This window comes from Fukomys damarensis, unplaced genomic scaffold (genome assembly GCF_012274545.1).
Source record: "Fukomys damarensis isolate Sample0158 unplaced genomic scaffold, DMR_v1.0_HiC HiC_scaffold_39, whole genome shotgun sequence".
Lineage (NCBI taxonomy): Eukaryota > Metazoa > Chordata > Mammalia > Rodentia > Bathyergidae > Fukomys > Fukomys damarensis.
The window spans coordinates 111,834,622-111,857,152 of NW_022900951.1; the positions used below are offsets into that span (position 1 = coordinate 111,834,622).

General features: G+C 41.5%; 1 protein-coding gene and 1 pseudogene across 1 annotated transcript in view; one reads left to right on the forward strand and one right to left on the reverse strand.

Annotated features, from left to right (window-relative positions):
* Positions 1-1,418: 1,418 nt before the first annotated feature.
* Positions 1,419-22,531, forward strand: part of LOC104875092 (integrator complex subunit 6-like) — a 23,631-nt gene continuing 2,518 nt past the window's right edge. The window contains exons 1-4 of the mRNA XM_010642484.1: positions 1,419-1,505; positions 12,448-12,640; positions 14,202-14,297; positions 14,442-14,567. Coding sequence (XP_010640786.1) covers positions 12,451-12,640; positions 14,202-14,297; positions 14,442-14,567 — 412 coding nt within the window. The 5' untranslated portion in view covers positions 1,419-1,505; positions 12,448-12,450. The remainder of the gene's footprint in view (positions 1,506-12,447; positions 12,641-14,201; positions 14,298-14,441; positions 14,568-22,531) is intronic.
* On the reverse strand, positions 7,231-9,274 carry LOC104875085 (annotated as a pseudogene).

Consider the following 22,531-nt stretch of genomic DNA (forward strand, 5'->3'; position numbering starts at 1 on the left):
GTGGTGCGTGCCTGTAGCTACAACAACTGGGAGACTGAGACAGAAAGACTGCTTAAGCCCTAGAGCTCAGGGACAACGTGGGTGACGCAGGAAGGTCGCGTATCAAACATGAATTTTAAAGAAACTACGTGTTTTGTAACTGCAGAAATGAGCCTAAGGTTTGGAACAACGCGAGGGGAAGTGACTTCCACGCCTGTCATTCCAGCACTCTGGGAGGCTCAGGCAGGAGGGTTATAAGTTGAGCTGTTATGGCAATTTAGTGACTTGGACCCTGTCTCAAAATTTAAAATTCAAAAAAAGCACTGTTGGTGTAGCTCAGTGCAGAGGTCGTGGGGTCAGTGTCCAGTAAAACACACGCACGCGGGCGCGCGCACACACACACACACACACACACACACACACCAGCACTCTGGGAGGCTCAGGCAGGAGGGTTATAAGTTGAGCTGTTATGGCAATTTAGTGACTTGGACCCTGTCTCAAAATTTAAAATTCAAAAAAAGCACTGTTGGTGTAGCTCAGTGCAGAGGTCGTGGGGTCAGTGTCCAGTAAAACACACGCACGCGGGCGCGCGCACACACACACACACACACACACACACACACACGTGAGTGCGCTCGTTTATTCAGTAAGCATGGAAAGATCAGCTGAAGGACAGCAAGCCTGATGGTGTTTCGAGGTGCCTATTCCCATGCCTGCCTCAGCTCCGGGTAGCCTCACACTCGGGTAGCTGTGGACATGAGCGTCCTATGAGCCACCCAGGGAGCAGCTGGGGCAGCACCGCAGCTCTCTCCTCCCTCCCAGTCCTCGCTATCTGATCTGCACCGGCACCCACAGACACACGCCCACTTCCAGGCTCGTGCTCTGTGAGAGTGTGCAGCGCTTGCTCCAGGTGCAAGGAAGGCGCCTAACATCTCTCCCCCTGGGAATAAAGTGTGCCCCTGTCCCTTCCTAAGCCGTGCTCTTCATCTGTCCTCACGAAGCAGTGAAGTACTCCTGGAACTTTCCCCAAATGTCCTAACCTCCACCTGGGTGGTCCGTGCCCCTTTTGGTTAGCTCCACGTGCCTCTCTCTGGTCATGCGGCCTAGCCTTGCTCTGGGAAAAATGCTCGGGTTCCCCCTTATGGTTTTGTTCTAAATTTCGTGTAGTGGGCACTGACCCCAGGAACTTTGCACAGATCTACACCCTCAGCCCTAAGATTTTATTTTATCATTTTTTGGTACTGGAGATTGACCCAGGGTCTTGGCAAGCTGGCACCAGGGACGCGCTGAGGAGAGGCTTGGGCAGTTTCCCTAATTCCGAATGCTGTGGGGGGAGCGGCACGTGGGCCAGCCCTTTCCCACTCCAGCCACGGGGATTGGCTGCGTCTCTGCTGGGACACGCCCCCTGCCCTGCTCAGGAGGACGCCGGGAACTAGCGCGTGTCCTCGAGGACTCACTGGTAGAAAGCGCTCCTGCCACCCATCCTGGATGCCCAGACTCCAGAGACCTGGGGAACCCGCTTCCAGGTCGGGATTTCAGGGCTGGGCTGGGGATGTCTCTGGAGGGGCGTGGTCTCTGTTTGGCGGTCCTCTGGGCCCAGCGGGGAAGAACGCACCCAGAGTGACTGATCACATCTCTCCGGACTCCTGCTCAGGCGGAGCGATGCCCTCAGCACCGGGGGAGCGGGGACGGGGACGGGGAGCAGGTCTCTTGGGCGCCCTGTCGGTTCTGGGGGGCTGGTGAGGAAAGGCGGTACCCTCGTTTCCTGAGGATGATGATCCTGGATGGGGACGGTGGTGTCTCCCGCTGTGAGCACCTTCTGGGCACCGGGGGTAGCCCTGTGTCCGATCACCCTCTCCCCCCAAAAGGAGAGGAGATTCGCCCTGCCCTGGTCTTTCCCAGCCCCGAGGGAGAGTGAATCCCAGGGTGCTAGGTCTCAGCTCCTTGGGGCTGGCGATGTTTCCTGGGACCCTTTGACTCTGCCGGGGCGGTGGGGGGGCCGCTCCTGGCTCTGTGGCCCTGAGGAGGGACTTAGGATTGTGTTCTTGGCACCTCCGGGAGGGGGACGCTGTGCCGTGGGGCTCCTACTCCTCCCTGGCTCCGTCTCAGCCGCCCCCCGGGGGTCCTCGCTGGTGGCACCTTAAGTAGACACCTGTGTGCTTCTCCATCTAACGTTAGCCTTGGCTCTGGGGAGCAACTGGAGAATGGCCCGGCAGTTGGGGAATTTGGCAGCAGCTAATTTAGCTACAGTTGGTCTCCCCTGAGTGGCCCCTCTCCAAGAAGGGTGGAGAAGGTTCCAGAACCTTCCCCGGGTATTTCAGCGCCTTTGCCCATGTTTCATCACGATATTTGTACTTGAAATGTACTTATATGGCTCTGAGTACAAATATGGGGAATGTTTCAGTCTGACGTGGTGACACACGCCTGCGATCCCAGCACTCTGGGGAGTTAATGGAAGAGGATGACAATGTGGAACCCAGCCTGGGAAATTAGAGAGACCCTGCCCCCAAGTAGAAATAAATAAGAGCTGAGGATGGAGCTCAGTGTGACTGCCCTGGGTTAAAACCCCTCCTTCCCCGCTAACACGTCCCTCCCCTCAATAATAATAATTTTGAGTACGAATCTTGTTCAGCTTTGTTTTGTTTTTACAATATCTGCATGGTGTCTTTTCGGTGAACACAAATTCACAATTCCATTAATTAGTCTACTATTTGTGATTAGTGTTTTCATTCTTTAAAACAATCTTTCCCTACCCACCGTCTACAAAGACAGGATCCCAGGTTTCACTCTAAACCTCCCAGTTGAGGTCCCTGTGTCCTGATTGCTGTGAAGGGATTATTAGAAGAATAGTCACTTCCACAGCGCTTTGCTGGCTCCAGTGTCATGATCTAGCACTTTTGACCATCCCACACCTTCTCAGTCTCCCCATATGTCCCAAACCTGTATTTGCCCATATTTGCTGCAATACCAGATAGGTTTCTTTTTCTTTAATCAATTAATTTTATTGGCTGGATCTGGAATAGCACCCCCCACATGCTATGGCTGATGAGGGTATAACATATATCAATTTAAAACGGAAGGAACTTGAATCTCTGTAGTGGACAAATGATCCAGATACTTAGACAGTGGAAAAGATTTGTCAAGATTTAGTGTTTATGTACTAAACAGTGTTCTAGGTTCTAGGAAAAAGTACTGAAAGACAAGTTTTTGGCCTTATAAAGCTGATGTTTTAGTGAGTGGGAGAACAAATTGTGGTAATAAATGCTACTGCTTTTCCCTAAAAATACAACTAGAAAATAAGCTCTAGAATTTTTTAGGATGCTCCTAATGTAAATTCTATTCCCAAACTAAGCCCCAGTTAAGATATCCAGCCAGATGGTTGCATTTGCTATGTCTGCTGCAACACACAATGGATCTGTTGAATTAGGATAGTATTTATAGGTATATTTAATTAGTATTTGTAAATACCTGTGCCTTACACTTATGTAAACAGATCAACTCAAGACTGTCAAATGACCATTTGGGGGTATAGATACAACACACAATGCATACACTTGCCAATGAACAGTTGTGATCTAACATGAATCTTTATGTGTTATAATGGATGTACTTAATGCACTCATGTGAAACTGTTTTCCGAATTCTGATGCCTGCAATTTTGTCACTTGTGTGGACCATCATTCTTTTTTTTTTTTTCAGCTTTAATTGAATTTACTGGTGCATTTTAGGGATACAGTACAGTTACATTCATTGTTGGGATCTTGTACCTCTACATGACAAGTCTTGGTTCTCATTTTTCCCCTTGTCCCTGCCCTCCCTTCACCCCCTCCTTGCCTCCCCATCTACAACCACTTTATTTCCATCTTTTCATTATCTCACATTTTTTTTCTTTTCCCCAGCTTTAATTGAATTTACTGGTGCATTTTAGGGATACAGTACAGTTACATTCATTGTTGGGATCTTGTACCTCTACATGACAAGTCTTGGTTCTCATTTTTCCCCTTGTCCCTGCCCTCCCTTCACCCCCTCCTTGCCTCCCCATCTACAACCACTTTATTTCCATCTTTTCATTATCTCACATTTTTTTTCTTTTCCCCCTTTACCCTTCCCCTACCCGTCCCACCTTCCCTACACCTTTAGCTCCTTTTTTCCCATTTTGGACCATCATTCTTAACTGTCATCACTTGTGTTGCCTCTCGTTTGCTAAGTCTTCAGTTAATACTTGATTTAATGGAACTTTACGAAGGCTTGTCTGCAAGAAATGATTTGGATGAACTGATGAAATAAAATCACCAACAGCTATGTTGCCAGTGCACTAGGAGCGGTCTACATGGACAAGTAGTGCTCATTTAAGGAAAGCTCAGTTGTTGGACATGAGAGATCAGGGCCATCGGGTCTACAGAAAATAGAGTTGCAAGAAATTAAGAATGGAATTCAGGTTTTGGGATTTTCCAGATGATATGGCTGTATTTGAATATAGATTTTTCTACATTGATTTTTGTATGTAAACAAGTGATTGTTGTACATAAAAAGACATGCCCCCAAAACAGCCCTATTGTGTATTTTGAAGCAAAAATATAAGACCCAGTATTTTCAGAGAAATAAGGCAAAAAAAGTTAAGAAAAGAAAATGACAGGGACTTTAGGAGCTATATAACATTTCATAATTGTTATTTTTTTAAAGCCTAAGGTTAGCCAGGTGTGATGGTGTATGCATGTAGTCCCAACATTTGGGAGGCCAAGGCAGGAAGATCACACTGAGTTCAAGACCAGCCTGGGCTACATAGTGAGTTCAAGGCCAGCCTGAACTATATATATCTACACAGTAAGGCCCTGTCTCAAAATAACACCTGAGGTTGAACCAAAGAGTAAATATTGGGAAGATTGCTCTGCCATGGACAAAGGCCACAAGATAAAAATGGCAAGGGAAGGTAGTGCGGGACTATATATATATATATATGAAGCCTTTCAGCCTTGGGAGAGAGAGAATCTGATTGCTGTTGCAAAAAAGATCAAGGTAGCAAGGTAAGTGTGGTTAAAACATGGAGTAATTAATCCAAGTGGTAATTCACAATAAAATAGTGAAGATGCTAATTCTTAGGTACTTTGCTAAAATTTGTTGACTGTTTTCATTTGCATGACCACAAGCAGCACACTGTTACTTTAGAACTGCAAAGACCAATCAAGAAAAGCAAGTTGGAGTTAAAAAAAAATGTGAAGCTACTTCTGGGATCTCATGAAGCAGTAACAAAAGGAGACTTTAAAGCAGTTCACTCTGCCCAAAGTGTATGGGCATCATCTAACCAGAAAAGGGCCCAAACAAAAAACAAAAAGTGAAGTTAAGTTGGAATTCTATGCCTCCTTCGTCTGAGGCATAGGGTTTACACTATTGGTGTTTTGGCATCTCTAGCCAGTAGGATTTCTCAGGATCCGTAATTGTTAGCTAATTCCTTATAGTAAAATCTTTCTAAAGTGTTAGTAGCGTCATAGTAGGTAAATGAAATTGGTGTTCATGCTACTGCACAGCTTGAGACAATTGTTAGGGCTTCCCGTATAAGCAGCTTTTATTCCTTTTTGCTAGAATACAAATTTTGTTCAGAGGATGCTTGGCTCCTTGCATACTGAAGATGAACCTTGACTAATGTATTCTAATTCTCAATTGGGGTACCCTGGGAATAATGAAGAATGTTTTTAGCAGCCATATTATTAGAGCACAGTAGAGGGATTCAGTTGGCAAGGGCCAACCAGAAATGCTAAATATCTTCCAACACACCACAAGACAGTCCTTCATAATTAAGAATCACTTTCATATGGTTATTAATGAACACAGAATTTCCCAGGAATGTCATTAACATATGTGTGAACCACTCCCATTGTATTAGAGCATTGCACTCATTTCTTAGATGGACCTTAAAAATAGGAATTGCATTTCTAAATACTATTATAAGACATTAAAGGACACATTCCAGTCTAAGGCCATCTTCTCATATGTCCAAGAAACAAGAAGGGACATCTACAGGGAAACTTGGGAAATATCTGACCACTTAATAGGATGTAATAATGATATGTTCACCTTTCTAACTTAAGGCATCAGCACTACTTGAGAACACTGGGAGAAGAGATGTAAAAAGAATTAAGATGTGTTATGTACATGTACAAACTCCCCACAGTGAACAGTCATTGTATACTGCAAACATGTACTGATGAGAATAAAAAGGTACTGGGGATGAGGACCTTGTGCTTGTGAGGCACACAGTGCCACTGAGCCAAGAATAAAAATTTTAAAAGAAAAATTTGGGACAAGTCAAAGAACCGAGGTTCCTCTTATGTTTGAGTCACTGAATCATACTGGGACTTACTAGATTAAATTTTCTTTAACAGAAGCCAATTCTACTGTTTTTGCAATGGCTGAAAGCAACCTGCAAGTGGCAGCCTTGGTTTTAAATATTAAAGAAAAACCGTGTAACGAGATTGGCCTATGATGGCACATTATACTAGTCCTTCTAAATTTTGCAGTGTGAATTTTTATTCATTATTAGAAAATCCTGTTTCCCTCTTCCCTTGGGAAATGTAGAAAATATAGAAGTTTAGTCCCTTTAAACAAGAGATTGAGGTGCTTTTCATGTTTATTTTTTTAAAAAATCAATAATGGATTAAAAAGAATCAAGGTTCCAGTCACAGGCCAGCAGGCAGCTAAAAAGTAAGCATTAAGAACACCAGTGACTCCATCAGTGCCTTGTTTTAAAAGCCATACCTATCAAATACCTTAGTTTTCTATTACCTTAGCTTCCTCTGCCCCACGTACATGGCACAGCTAGCTGACTATGGACTCCATGTCCACACACATCATTCCTTATAGCAGTATTTTTGGCCAACAAGAAGGATCTTCATCCCCATATGGTCTCCTTCCAGGTCCATGGTCCACCTCTTCCAATGAACAAGAGATAGTTTTACCCCTTAAAAATATGGCTACTTCAGCACAAACCAATGCTAAGTCTATATAATGATCAGTAATTAATCATCCTATTCCCTTTACATGCAACTGAAAAATGACAGGCCAGCGACAGAACAATGTGAACTCTGTACTGTTAGAATTATCATCCATTAAAAGATCATTAGCTAATGGTCACTAAATTTACACATTAAGGAAATTATATATAGGATACTGCAAAAACACAATAGAAAGACTGAAGTTTGCCCATTTCTGCTCAGGAAGTCCTATTCCCAAGCTTCATAGCACGTTGTCCTTCTGACTCCAAAATGTACTGCTATTACTGTTTCTCCTCCTTTTGATCTTCCTTTGGTTCTCCAGTGCCAGAACTTCTAGAGCCTGCTCCTTCAGATGCCATCTTTTTGAATGCCATTTCGAAGAGCTTCAGAGAGGCCTGCTGGCGGCAAGATGCTGCCTGCCTGATGTTTTCTCCTGTTTCACTGTCTTTTCGAGCCAAGAGCTCCCTCATTTGGGGAACCTCTTCCTTTAGCTTGTTGCACTCCTCAGCAGGCAGTTGGTCCTCGAACTCTTCCATCTTTATTTCTGTGTCATGAATTATTCGTTCAGCCATATTAACTGCTTCAACTCATTTCTTCTTTCGCCGCTCTTCCTCAGCATACTTTTCTGCATTTTTAACCATATTTTCAATATCATGTTTGCTTAAACCACCAGAAGACTGGATTGCAATCTGCTGCTCACTCCCTGTACCCTTATCTTTGGCAGAAACATGTACAATCCCATTGGCATCAATGTCAAATGTAACTTCGATCTGAGGGACTCCACGAGGGGCTGGGGGAATGCCAGCCAAAGTAATCTGCCCAAGAAGCTTGTTGTCTCCAGCCGTCTCTCTCTCTCACCATGACACACTTTAATCTCCACTTGAGTCTGTCCATCAGCAGCAGTAGAAAATACCGGGCCCTTCCTGGTTGAAATAGTGGTATTCCTGTTAATAAGTTTGGTAAAGACACCTCCCAGAGTCTCAGTACCCAGAGACAGAGGAGTGACATCCAGGAGCAGCACATCTGTGACATCAGCAGCCAGCACACCTCCTTGAATTGCAGCTCCAATGGCCACAGCCTTATCAGGATTGACAGCTGTTCTTGAGCTCAGCCAAAAAGATCCTGTACAGTCTGCTGAACCTTGGGCATTCTAGTCATGCCACCAACAAGAATCACTTCTCCTATGTCACTCTTGCTGACTTCGGCATCCTGCATAGCTTTCTGGCATGGGGCGATAGTCCTCTTGATTAGATCAGTGACAATTCCCTCAAACTGAGCTTCATATATTTGGGTCCAGAAGCTTTCATTGTAAGATATGGCAAGTTAATGTCAGTCTGCACAGATGAAGAAAGTTCACACTTAGCCTTCTCAGCAGCTTCCCGCACTCTTTGAAGTGCCACGTTGTCTTTGGTCAAATCAATTCCTGTCTCTCTTTTGAACTCCTTCACAATGTGTCATAACAAAGCTTGGTCAAAGTCTTCACCACCTAAGAAAGGGTCCCCATTGGTAGATTTCACTTCAAATACTCCTTTCTGAATTTCCAGGATAGAAATATCAAAAGTTCCACCACCTACATCATATACAGCAATTATTTTGTCTTCAGATTTATCTAGACCATAGGCCAGAGCAGCAGATGTTGATTCATTAATCACGTGAAGCACATTCAGTCCAGATATCTGGCCAGCATCCTTAGTGTCCTGTCTCTGTGAGTCATTGAAATAAGCAAGGACTGTTATCACAGCATTTTTTGCAGTGTTCCCCAAGTAATTTTCTGCAGTCTGTTTCATCTTCATTAACACAAATGCTCCGATCTGACTTGGAGAAGAGTTTTCCATGAGCCTCAACCAAGGCATCGCCATTGGAGGCACGGATAATTTTAAAGGGAACATTTTATTAAAAATGTCTTTCTGTACTCCAGGATCATCATAGCACCGGCCAATGAGATGCTTAGTGGCATAGAAAGTATTGTTTAGGTTGGTGACAGCCTGTCGCTTTGCTGGCATTCTAACAAGTAGCTTCCCATTTGCTATAAAGGCAACAGCGGAAGGGGTGGTTCTGGCACCTTTGGCATTCTGCAGCACCTTTGTTTGTTTATCCTCCATTACTGCTACACAGGACTTGGCAGTACGCAAATCAGCACCAACAACTGCACCCTTGATTGCTTCTGATGCATAATCTCTCCTTGAAACAAATCTAAATGTCTCATGACTAAGGCCATTCCAGCCATCCTGGTGGTGGGCAACCGTGCACCAGAAGGTGGTGAACCCTATGAGAGGGGCTACTGCGGCTCTGCTGGTGATTATCATGGTGGCTACACGGAGGGCCCGGATAGGTTTCATTTGGTTGCCTTTTATAATAAGTCTCATAGCTGGCAGTTGCGTGTCTTTTGACTTTTCTTCTTAAAAATTGGATATTCAGAGCTCTATAGCCCCCCACCCACCCACTGGAGATTGAACTCAGGACCTTGCGCTTGCCAGCCAGGCACGGTGCCACTGAACGCTCTATGCTTTCTGTAGACTTTATGGACCATTTGTCAATTTTCAACAAAATGACATGGATACATTTTATATATGCTGGTGGTAATCATCCTGGGAAAAACCAGTAAGACCAAATTCGCAATCTGTGGAAAGGCTGTTGCCATCCATTTCCTGAAGTCTTCTCTTTGTCTCACTGATCTTAGCACTTCTCCTGGAATGCTCTCACACAACCGTCATTAGATTTGTTCCTGGCTTCTAAGTGTTTTTGGCACTGTTGCTCATGGGCCTTTCAATTTGTTTTTCTAATTATTTGTTGTGGTTATACAGAAGAACAGATGGTTTTTAGTGTTTGTCCCTACATCTAGGAACTTGGCTATCATCACTTATTAACGCTAGTGGTTTTTTATCATTTGGAATATTCTCCTTGTACAGAAATGTCATCTGTGAATAATGACAGTTTTAGTTCCTCCTTTTCAGAATTTGTACTTTTGTATTTCTGGGGTAATACTGAACTTTTTAAGTCCTCCAGTACATCATAGAGAAGATATTAGTGGTCCTTGTCTTCTTTACAAATTTGGGAAGAAAATGTTTGGCACTTCACCAGCAAGTTTGAAAGTCACCATAAGTTGTTCACTTGCTTTATTTCTGTTTGTTTTGGGGAATATTTTGGTGGCAGAAGAGGGTAGAAACCTAGGGTGTGGATGTGGCTTTTTGTTATAATTTACTGTTACTTTTTCATCATGTATAGGAGCTGAACTTTAATTCATTTATAAAAATGATCAAGCACTCAGGAACTGAGGCAGAAGGATTGCCTCAAATTTGAGGCCAGCCTGGGCTACATCATGAGTTCAAGACCAATATAAAATATGTAGTGAGACTCTGTCTCAAAAGACTTAAAAATGAAAAATTGTGTAATTTTCCCCTGCTTTGTTTTGTTAATGTATATAACACTGAGTGATTGTAAAATGTTAAACTCTTAGATTTGAACACATCGTGTCATGATGTATATGATTGTTTTTATCTAAATCTGATGTTATTAGTCATCTTTAAAAAAATTGGCTCTATTTTCAGGAGAGTTCTTGGTAAATAGTTTTATTTTCTTCTAATGTCCTTTTATTAGTTATTAGCCACTTTCTCAATGTTGGGAGAATATACCTGACACCCCACATTTAAATGGGCACAGGTTTATTTGGGCTCACAGTTTTGTTGGTTCTGTCCATGGTTAGCTGGTTCCCAGGCAGAAATGGCCTGGTGGAGGGGCTTGGTTGGCCAGGTGCTTCATGGTGACCAGGTGCAGAGAGGAAAAGGAGGAGCAGCGTCCAGAATACATACTTTGAGCTCACACCCCAGCTGGTGACGTGCCACTTCTGACCATGCACCGCCTATGAACCTGAGAATTGTACATTTGTTAAATGGTGGCATCGGGTTTATATTAGGCTCATGAAATCACTGAGAAACTAGGTCCTCGATTCTGTTTTCCTACACAGTTTGTATGTTTGAGGGACTCATGTGGAAGTTTTCTGGATAGAAAGGTGTTAGAATTTTTGTTACAAAACTCCCCAGAAAGAAAAGGGATGTTGCATTTTTTTCTGTTTCATCTGTTGTAAGTTGTTTGAGCTTGAAGTTTTCTACAAGTGTACCTATTTGATGTCAGTTTCCAAATCTGTAGTAAAGCTTTTCCATAATATCCCCTACCTCTTGTTTGTAGCCTCTTTGGGACCCATGACTATGTCTCCCATTTCATTCCTAATATCACTTACTCTCAAATAAACTTTTTCTGGATTAGTCAACGGCCAAAGTTCATGTACACTGTTACTAGTGTTTCAAAGGACTGACTTTGGCCTCGGTGCCCCCTCTCTATTGTTTTCTTTCTCCTTTTCATTGGTTTTGCTTCCTTTCAGCACTAAAGCTGGGCCAGGGCTGGCATTCAGTACTAGAGGCTTGCCCACCACGGGCAATGCCCTGGGCTTGATCTCTAGCACCAAACACACACACAAAAAAATAAAGCTTATACTGTCCTTGGCTTTGATGTGTCACAGGATGATGTTACTTATCAACAGTGACACTTTTCTAATGTAGAAGCATACAAAGCTGTAAAATTCCCTGTAAACTTTAACTGCACTCCACAAGTTTTGCCATACAATATTTTTTTTCTCATAGCTCGATTGTTTTAGCTCTTTCTTAACCAAAGGTTGAGAAGTGATTTCAGTTGTTTTTAATGATGCCAATTTTCAGTTTTATTTTTATGTTTGTGAGGCTATACCACTCAGGCTGACCTCAAACTTGTGGAGTCTGTCAGCTCCCTGCCTCAGCCCCCTGAGCACCTTGGCACAAGCCACTGCACGCACCAGGCATCTATCAGTAGTGTTGAAATCATAGTGGAGAAAATCTTGGGTTCTATTGGTATGTTATAGGAGTAAGTTAGTTTTTCACATCATTGTCTCAACTTTCTATTCCTCCAACCCTGAATAGTACAGATGTACATGGCTGCTAACTTCACTTATTTAAATCTCTGTAGGATTGAAAGTTAGAGGATTTAAGGCTGTGCCTGCACCATTTATTTACATGCAGCCTTCTCAAAATGCCACTGGGCCTTTGTAAAAGGTATTTTTTTTATTAAATTGGGATAAGAAAAGGCATGATATCACCAGGAAGGGTTGACACAGAAATGGTGAGTACTTCCTCAATGAACTCGTTGCCAGTATCCCTCTTTGATTGACGGGACTCGCTGATTCTGCCTGCATTTTGGTTACCCCTAAGCCATGTAAGGATCTCGGCCAGACTTTGTATGTTACCTGTTTCCTTTATTCACCTCTACTGGATTAAAGCTTTTGGCTTTTCCTGCACGCAGGGTTCTGTTGGGTCATGCAAAATCTTGGCCCTTGTTTGGAGCTCTCATTGATGAGGCAGGTACAAGATTGTTGATTCATAGGAAATCTTTTTGCAATTTTGGGGTGAGTGAATTTTGTTATAAATATAATGCATTCATCATTATTTTTCAGGAAATGATGACTGACCCAGATGAATTTGCTGAATTGCCTGATATGGACCAGAAACCTGTCAGAGATGGGGATCAACCTACCCCATCTAAGAGAATGTGCACTGTGTCCCTGCAGCCACTGATACAGAAAGGAGAAAGTGAACCCCATCTTGAGGAGCAGGCCAAGTCCAAGGAAGAAGATGACTATGTCTTTGGTGGGTGGACAGGGATCTGCGTGTGTGCAAGTGGCAGAGAACCCAAATGAGACTGAGGAAGTGCTGGGAGTTGCTGCAGGAGATGAAGCAGACAGTATCCTCTCGGTGGTGTGACAGGATGGGCTCTAACAGTGCGGTGTGCAGTTCCCTCCAGCTGTGCTGGCCTTCTCCTGGGACACCTTCCTCCATGCTGGCCTCAGCTTCCTGCTGTAATGCAGTACTGTTGGCCTCCTGCCTCCTCCACAACACCCAAGGGGTTGTCCCCATGGTTCACAGTGTCAGCTGACATCACTGTTCATTTCTCAGAAGCAGGTGGCAGAATTCTTTTCTTCTTCTTTTATGGCAACTTCTAGAACTTACATTCTCCACCATCTTTTCCTTATTTCTGCTTCCGTCTGGTGAATCCTTGCATTTTTATTTTCCTTGCCTTTCCAGTTTTCTCCCCTCAAGTTGTATATTTTGTGAGTCTTGCCATTTTCTTCTGTGCTTCTCTCCTACTCTGACATGACTGATCACTAGTAAGCTCCAACAGCTTCCTCTCTCATCAGCCTGCTTGTGTTCTTGCCCCCTACTCACCTATACTATCTTCCCCTGCACGCAGAGTTATCATGTAGAGAGGGAAATGAAGCGAGGCCACATCCATCTTGATGATTCCCCATCCCATAGTCTCCACAACAGAGCTTGAACTCATTACTTTGGTCCACAGACTCAGCCCAGCCTGGCTCTGTCACCTTCTCCTTAGCCTGGTCCTGGCAGTCCTCCCCGCTGCTCTGCCTCTGCTCTTCACTCTGTGGTCCCTGATTGGGCTGCCCTGTCTCGCACCCTAGCCTTTGCCACAGTCTGCACCCTCCCTCTGCATCTGCACTGACTGCTCCATGTCCTCTTCAGACTCTGCTCGGTGGACACTTCCCGGGAGGCCTGGCCACCCCCCAGAGGTCCTGGAAGCCCTCTCTGTGGCTCCCTCTCCCAGCCCTGCCCCCTGTTTCCTGGCGAGGCTCCAGCTGGAGTTGTTAAGTAGCTCACCTGTCTGCCTTCCCCATGGCAACATCAGATCCAGAAGGACGTGGACAGTTTCTGGCTGGCTGGCTCATTGCTGATCCCCAGGTCCTGGAATAGCAGAAGATGAGTTAATGACACACACGTGACGGAAACCCACTTCTTTCACACGAAGTGGCCGGATGAGGAAAGTCATATTCAGAGAAGCATTCCTAGTCCTGCAGAGCAAGCGTCACACATCTTGACCTCATGTGGGACTTCCAGCCTTTCAGCATGTAGATGAGGCAAGGTGACACTACATCACAACGGGCTGGGCTTGGTGAAGGTTTTCTTCTTCATTGTCCTGCATGGCTGAGTCCCTGCTTGCATTCTTTGAGCCAGAAGCCATGAGGCAGTTTTCATGCATTCTATGTTCTGAGGTCACTTTGTCAGATCTCAGGTTTCTCTGAGATGTGCCCTTCTGCTGTAGCAGAACCAATTCTAGATGAGGGGAAGCACATGCATGTCTGGGTAAGGCTGACACAATGCATGTTCCTCACATTGAGCCTCTCAACTTGGTTTCCAGGTGCTTGCGTCAAGCAGGAAGCCCATGAGAAGACAGAGAGTGACCGCACCTCGCCTGACACCTGCTTGTCAGAGTGTGTTCCAGCGGAGCTTACAGGTATGGAGGAAGGAGGTGCAGTTGCACTCAGTCTCCAGAATTATCAGTCTGACGACTCCACCAGTGAGAGCAAGCTCGGGCTGCCTTTCAGTCCCAGTGGTGCCTCACTTGACGAAGGAGTCCATATGAGAGCTGTCTCTGCAGGTGACCCTGTCATCACCGCAATGCCTGCGCTGCCTGTGGTGCCCCATCAGCTGACAATGAGCCCACAAGAAATCAATGCTGATATAAAGCATCAGGAGATGAAGGAAATTCGGCAGTTTGGACGAAGTAAGTAGTGGGCAGCATGTTTAGCAAGTAAAACACACATGGTCACACAATCTGTGGTTTCACATAGCTCAAGCTACCTCAGGAGCATCATCCTTTGCCAGATCAAGTTTTCTATAGTTAAGGATGGTTCCTCTTTACCTTTATTTAATTCTCTTTTTTGTGAGTTCATGTTTGCAGTACATAATGATTACATTCATCATGGAGAGTTGGTATATGTGCAAAATACCGGTTAATTCTTTTTAAAAATACCCTTCCCCTCCTCTTTTTCCCCTCCCTGTATTTCCTGATCCCTTTTCCTTTGCAAAGGATCTATCTCCCTATTTTCTACTACCTATGTGTTATTTTGTTCTTTTTTAAAAATTAATTTTCTTGGTACATTTAAGGTATACAGCATAGTGAAATTCATTATTGGAAACTTGCACCTTCTCACAGTCCATCTTGGTTGTTCTTTATGTATATTTTAGGTCTCTCCTATTAGGGAAACTGTGCCATATTTAACTTCCTGAGTCTGATTTAATTCATTTAGCATTATCGACTCAAGGTGCATCCAGTGCACTAATTTACATTCCAAGCAACCATGTAGTAGGGTTCCTTTCTCCACACAGCCTCACCAGCATTTATTATAATTTGATTTCTTCATAATAGACACACATTCCAGAGTAGGAAAGACTCTCAGTGTTGTTTTAATTAGCATTTCTAAAGGTCAGAGATGTTGAACATTTTCACACATGTTTATTGGTCGTTTGTACTTCTAAGAAGTGTCAGCTCATCTCAGGCTCCCATTTTTGATTGGGTCATATTTTAGAGGACTAACTTTTTTTTACTTCTTTATATAGTCTAGATGTTAGTTCTCTGTTTGTGGAGTAGCTGGCAAAATATTTTCCCATTCTGTAGGTTATCTCTTCACTTTATTGGTAATTTCCTTTGCTGTACAGAAAGTTTTGATTTGGTAACATTCCATTTGTTGATTCTATCTTTATTAGTACTTTATTACATTTTTATTTTTATTGCAGTACACAATGATTACATTTATCATGGAGAGTTGGTAATGAATATTACACACCTCAGTTCTACATTACACACCTGTCCTCCCTCCCCGCTTTTTCCATCCCTTGATGCCCTTCCCATTTGCAAAAGCTCTATTTCCATTTTTTCTTTCAATTCTTTTATTCATCCCCTTTCTCTCCCCTCACTACCCCCTCATGTCATATCTTGTTCCCCTTCCCATTTGAAAGAGATCTCTGGTCTACGGCCATACCACCCTGAATGCACCCGATCTTGTCTGAAAGAGAGCCGTGTACTTCTTTTTATCTACCTTTACTTTGTGCTTTATTTATACTTTAGGTTTCTTGTATAAGAGAAACCGTGCGGTATTTATCCTTGTGGGTCTGATTAAATTCACTTAGCATTATGATCTCAAGGTGCTTCCATTTATATACAAATGCCTCAAGTTTACTCTAATTTATGGCAGAGTAGTATTACGCTGTGAATAAATAACACATTTTCTTCATTCATATATTGATGGGCATATAGGCTGTTTTCAACATTTAGCTATTTTAAATTGTACAACAATAAACATGGTTATATATGTATCGGTGTAATGACGTCTTTAACTCTTTCAGGAAGATACCAAGGAGAATAATCATTGGCTCAAATGGAATTTCTAGGTTTAGTTTTTTTGGGAAAACTTCATACTGGTTTCCATAGTTATTGTACTAGTTGACATTCCCACCAAAAATATAGAAGCTTCCTTTTTCCCTCACAGCCTTGCCGCATTTATTTACTAGGTTTCGTAAGACGGATGTTCTTTCTAGACTAAGACAGAATCTCAGTGTTGTGTTAATTTGCATTTCCCTAATGGCCAGCAATGTTGAACAGTTTTTTTCATATAGTTATTACCCATTTGTAATTCTTCTGAGATGTGTCTGTGCATTTGCACTGGGGAGAGGCCTAAGTGTTTTGAGTTCTTCATATGTTCTAGATTTTAGTCTCCTGTCCAAGGAATACTGGACACAAATTTTTTTCTGGTTCTGTAAAAGGAGTCACTCTGTTGGTTGTTCCCTTTGCTGTGCAGAAGCTTTTTCATTTGATGTGACTCCATTAGTTGCTTCTCAGTGCCATTTCTTGGGTCACTGGGGTTCTATTCAGAAAATCTTTGCCTATGCCTAGGACATAAAGCATTTTACCTATTTTATCTTCCAGTAGGTGAAGTATTTCTGTTTTAACATTTAAATCTTTGATCCATTTTGATTTTGGTTTAGTACATGGTGAGAGATATGGTCCAGATTTAGTCCTGTACATGTAGATAGCCAGTTTTTCCAGCACCATTTGCAAAAGAGGCTATTTTTCCTTCAGTGTATTTTTTGGCCCCTTTGTCTAAGACCAGATGGCTGAAAGTGCCTGGGGTTGTTTCTGCAACTTCTATTCTGTTCCACTGATCCACATGTCTGTTTTTGTGGCAGTACCATATTGTTTATATCACTATAGCTTTGTAATAGTACTTCAAGTTTGGGATTTTGATGCCTTCTGTTTTGCTCTTATTGCCAAGGATTCTTTTTGCTATTCTGTGTATCTACTGGCTCGCTAAGAATTTTAGGATTGTTTTCTTTAGTTCTGTTTCCCTACTGTAATTGTGTTTATATTTATCTGATCTTTTATGCCCAGTGCTTGTTATATGAAGCTGTGTGTATCAGTGTTTAATGTGTAGGTATTTTTAATTATCTTTTCCTGTTGAATTGTTCTCTTAACTAATACATAGTGACCTTCTTTGCCTCTTTTGATCAATTTTGGCTTGAAGTCCACTTTGTATGAAAATAGCATAGCTAGCCCTGCTTGTTTTCTGATTCCTGCTGTATGGATTTTTTTTTTTTTAGTTTTAAAAATAATTTTTATTTTTTTAAAGTTAATGTATGTATTGCAGGAAACAAAACACAAGAAGCAAAGAACAAAGTCATTCTCAAACATAAGCAGCTTAGCTGGATGTGTTCTTTTAGGTCCTGCATGTACATATATGACAGCCATTTTGTGATTGAGTTTGTACAGTGTGTGTCAGGCTTTTCTACACATCATGAATATTCAGCAATTCAAAATCCCAAAGCTACAAGAGTATTTTTGATAACTGAGAATTCACTACACCACTCGATCTATTAGAAAAAATTTGTAATCCTGCCTTTCTTGAGAACAACAATTTCACTGAAGATAAAAATGGCAACAGGCCTCTAGACAGACGTATGGGCAAAGTTACAATTACAATACTGCATTTCCTTAATGCTCAATTTAAAATGAGACCTAAAGCAACAGAGTATACTAAGCCATGTGTCAGAATTATCAGATCTTTACTACTAAGATATTAGCAAGAAGGCATATTCCCACTAAATGATTAATGTATTTCTACTGTATATGTAGAGGACACTTTGATTTCTCTCATCAAAATGTAGATCTGAACACTTTGCTCGCATCTCTCCCTGTGTGCTCATTTCTGCCCCTCTGCTGCCAGCCTAGTGACAAGTCCCGATACGCACTGCCTAAAGAGGTTGTAACAATTCTAAGATGCATCTTCCCTATCAATTACAACAAAAAGATACTTAAATGTTGTCTAACTCACCACCTCTAGTTGTTATGGTGCACTGTCACGCCATGACATCTATAAAGCTTAGATGCTGTGCAATAGAGTATGAACTATGTGCACAATACGCCCAAGTACCTCACCAAAAATAAAAATGCATCCACAGGCCTATGGTTAGACTCTAAAATCATCTTCCAGATATGAAGATCTAGCAAAGAGCTCTCACCACCCTCACCCACCCTTTTCCCTCTTCACTTCAGTGACTTAAGTTCAGGACCACATCTCGCTCCAAGAAGTGGCTTCCAGAAGACTGTTCTTCCTAAAAACTACTTTGCTATTTCTAACACAATTAGGGCAGTAAGACTTAACCTTTAATACCCAGCAATATTAACTAAAATGTACATATAGAGCAGCAGCAAGACAATCTGAACTCATGTAACCTCCTCTCTGCGTGCTTCCCCTCCTGCACCTCCTGAACAGCCAGCATGCTCTCCAAGACACTAGGTTGGACACATCCATTCTCAAAATACAACCATTTCTGTGAAAAGAAATACTTAAAGCTCATTATATTGGCCCTTGACTTCTACATGTGTGAACTTTAGACATCTAAAAAGATGAGATATTTCCAGTAAGAATTTAAGATGTCTCATATGTATAGTGGCATTGAATAAATTGCACACACATACTTAACAAAGGCTACATTTTCAAGTGTCATCTAAATAGGAGCACTCTCATCTGGCGCCCTTTCCCCTTTCCATCTTTTTTAACCCAGGGGACAGATATACGGATATGTAATACTTAGAGGGGCTTTAATAATTTCACTTACTATGTGGTTTAAGAACATTCTTTCTAATGAATTTTAACACAAAGTATACTCGACGTGGTAATTTACTAATTCTACTGTCATACACTGGCAACCTCTTTAACATCTAGAAAGACTATATGTAAATTAGGACTCCTTTGTCCTTTATATGCAACTATACACACAGGAAAGTAAAACAAAATGCACAGACATAAGGGACAGTGGTCAACCACACTTTACCTAAACCACATTGATTTAGAGCCCTTTGTACTTTCTTTTCCTCCTCCCTCTCCAGCACAAATATGTTTACTGCTCAGATCAATGGTATGATCGTTCCATTTCCTAAAGACAGTATTAATTTTAACAAAGCAATATCTACAAAATGTGTTGTCACTACCTCTACTTTTAACATACTTTGTGCACTTCTAAACATCTAGAAAGACTAGATGTTTCAAATATAGACTCAAGTTTGTCCACTATATACATAGTAGTGTTGAATAAACTACACACATGTAACAATGGTTACATCTGAAAGTGTCTTCCAAGTAGGAGCATTCTGGCGTAGAATCATTTCTTACCATTTCTTATTTCCTTGTCATTTGTGATTGAGGCACATGTGACACACAAATGTGACTTTACAATTACATTTCCAGAAATCCTTTTCAGAAGACAGCCTTTCTATGAATTTTAACACAAAGTATACACAGACAGTGTGGTAGTTTACTAACTCTACTTTTGTCATACATTGGCAACCTCTTTAACATCTAGAGACTAGATATTATAAAATTAGGACTCGTGTGTCCAGTATATGCACTATGTATACAGTACAGCAAACTTAAGTGAAATGCATCTAACATAAAAGCAATGTCAGCTGAAATTTTCTACCATGTACTTAGCAAAACACCTTTCACAATTTCTTCCATCCCACCTCCTTCAATCCAGTACAGACTGTGTACTGTTCAGGGATGGTTTAACCATTCTATTTGCAAAAAACAGTATTTCCTATTAGTTTATAAAAGCAATTTACAAAGTGTTATTCTAGTACTTCTACTTTTAAATATATCAAGCACTCCTACATAACTAGGACAATATTTTTCATGTAAGAACTTTTCTGCTATTGTAACAGCACTGATAAATAAAACTGCACGTATATTAATGGTTATAATCTGAGGTATCTTCTACGTATGACAATTTTGGCCTCACTTCTTTCTCTCTGCCTTCAACCCAGTGGACAAGTACAGGAGGAATATGTAATGTTAGAGATGTTGAATCTAAAATTCATTTACAGAGGACAAACTTTTCTGTGTATTTCAACACAAAGTGTACAAAATGTGCTCACTCTACTACTTTGTCATATACACTGGAACCTCTTTAACATTTAGAGACTAGATGTTGCAAAATTTGGACTTGTCTGTTATATATACTATATACACAACAAAACAAAACACACAAAACATACAGAAAAATTATATCTCTAAGTGTCCAAGTACAGTGCTCTCTCTGCCAGAACTCTGTATGGAATTTTTTTTATTTTTTGGTTTTTTGAGACAGGGTCTCACTGTATAATTGAGACTGACCTGGAACTTACTATGTAGCCCAGGCAGGTCTCGAACTCACAGCAATCCTCCTGCCTCAGCCTCCCAAGTGCTGGGATTACAGGCGTGCGCCACCATGCCAGGCTGTATGGAACATTTTTCTCCATCATTTGATTTAGTTTGAAATTTCTTTTTGTGTTGTTTGTTTCATACAGCATACCATTGGATTTGGTTTTTGGTTCATTATAGCAATCTGTATCTTTTGACTATGGAATGAGATCTTTCAAATTGAGTTATTAATGAAAATTATTGATTTTCCTGTCTTTTCATTATTTTCCTGTTGCTGATTCCCTTTTTTCTCCTTCTGCTTAACTTCTTACCCTTCTTGGTGATTTTAAGCTTTTGGCATTGTTGACTTCATTTTCTCATTTTAGGATATCCTTGAGAATTTTTTGGAGTGCTGTTTTCGTGGTTACGAATTTCTTGAGGTGCTCTTTGTTATGGGAAGGTCTTATTTCTACATCAATTTTGAGAGACAGTTTTGCAGAATACACTGGGTTGGAAATTATTTTCTTTTAGGCACTGAAACTCTTCACTCCAGGCCTTCCTGCTTTTAACATTTACATTGAGATGTCTGCTGTAATTCTGATGTGTTTGTTTATTGCTTTTCTCTAACAGCTTTTAAGATTCTATCCTTGTGTTGGACTTCTGGGGTTTTAACTATGACGTGCGGTGAAGAAATTCTTTTCTAATTATGTCTATTTGTGGATCTATAAGCCTCATTTCTCTGTATGTTATACTGTTTCTCCATATTTGTAAAGTTTGCTATTATTTTTGTAAACAGGTTTATGTCATTTGTGTTATCTTCTTATTTTTTACTAATTCCAATTACTCTTAGATCAGTCTATTGTCTTCTAGCATCTCTTGGGTCAATTTTTCATGTTGTGTTGTTCTTAAGGTATCTCTGAGTCATTGGCTCCAGGTATCAGTTCAATCTTCTCACATTGGGAACTTCTGCCCAATACGTTCAGTAGACTTTTTAATCACCTGGATTTGTGTTTGGTACCTTTTTATGGACTCTGATTTTTGCTAAACCGGTCATTCGGGGTTTATATCATTTTGTTTAGCTGAGCTATCTTTGTGTGTGTGTGTGTGTGTGTGTGTGTGTGTGTGTGTGTGTGTGTGTCTTCTATAACCCAATCATTTCTTTATTAAATTCATTATCGCTTTAGATGTATCTTCTTAAGCTAACTGAACACTTTATTGAACTTTTTTCTAATCTCTCCTTTCTTGTTTCAAATAATTCCATTGTGTGGCTTTTGATTTCCTCCTCCTTGATAACTCATGGATCAGCTCTGGGGGTGTTTGGAGTTTTTGGAAGTATTCCATAGCCTTGTCTTCTCAAGTTTGTGGTTTTCTTGTACGTGGTTGTAGTGGGAAGACTGTTATTAGTATGGAGTTCCCTTCAGTTAGTGTCTGCTTTTTAGTAATGCATTCTGCATGTGGCTTTGCCTCTGTCTCAAAATCAAACCTCCTCCATTAATTTGGGAGGGGACAGTGCAGTATAATTGTCTCAGGACAGAATTCTATGAGAATGGAACACAATATTGTGACACAAAAACAATTTAGATACTGACGTAGAGAAAAAAACAATTGCAACAACTGTGCCATCTTGGTAATAGCAACAAAATCAGCAATAACAGTCAAAGACAAATGGGATACTTACATACCATAAGAATCAATAATATAGCACCTTTAACCAGAGCAAAGAAATCTATAATTACAGTATAATCACTAAGACCAACCAAACATTGGCATACAGTAAATATCTACCAAAACCTGCACTAACAACAGAATACAATGCCACACCAAAAGCATAGAGTTCACTATCTAAAGATTAATAAAGCTTAATAGTTGTACTAATAAAGATAAAGGGGTTGGGGAAATAAGAGAATAAGAGAAGTACAATCTATGGGCAGGGGATTTAGCTCAGTGATTTTGCTGCCTGCCTTGCAAGTGCAAGGTCACGAGTTCGATCCTTGGTACAAAAAAAAAAAAAAAA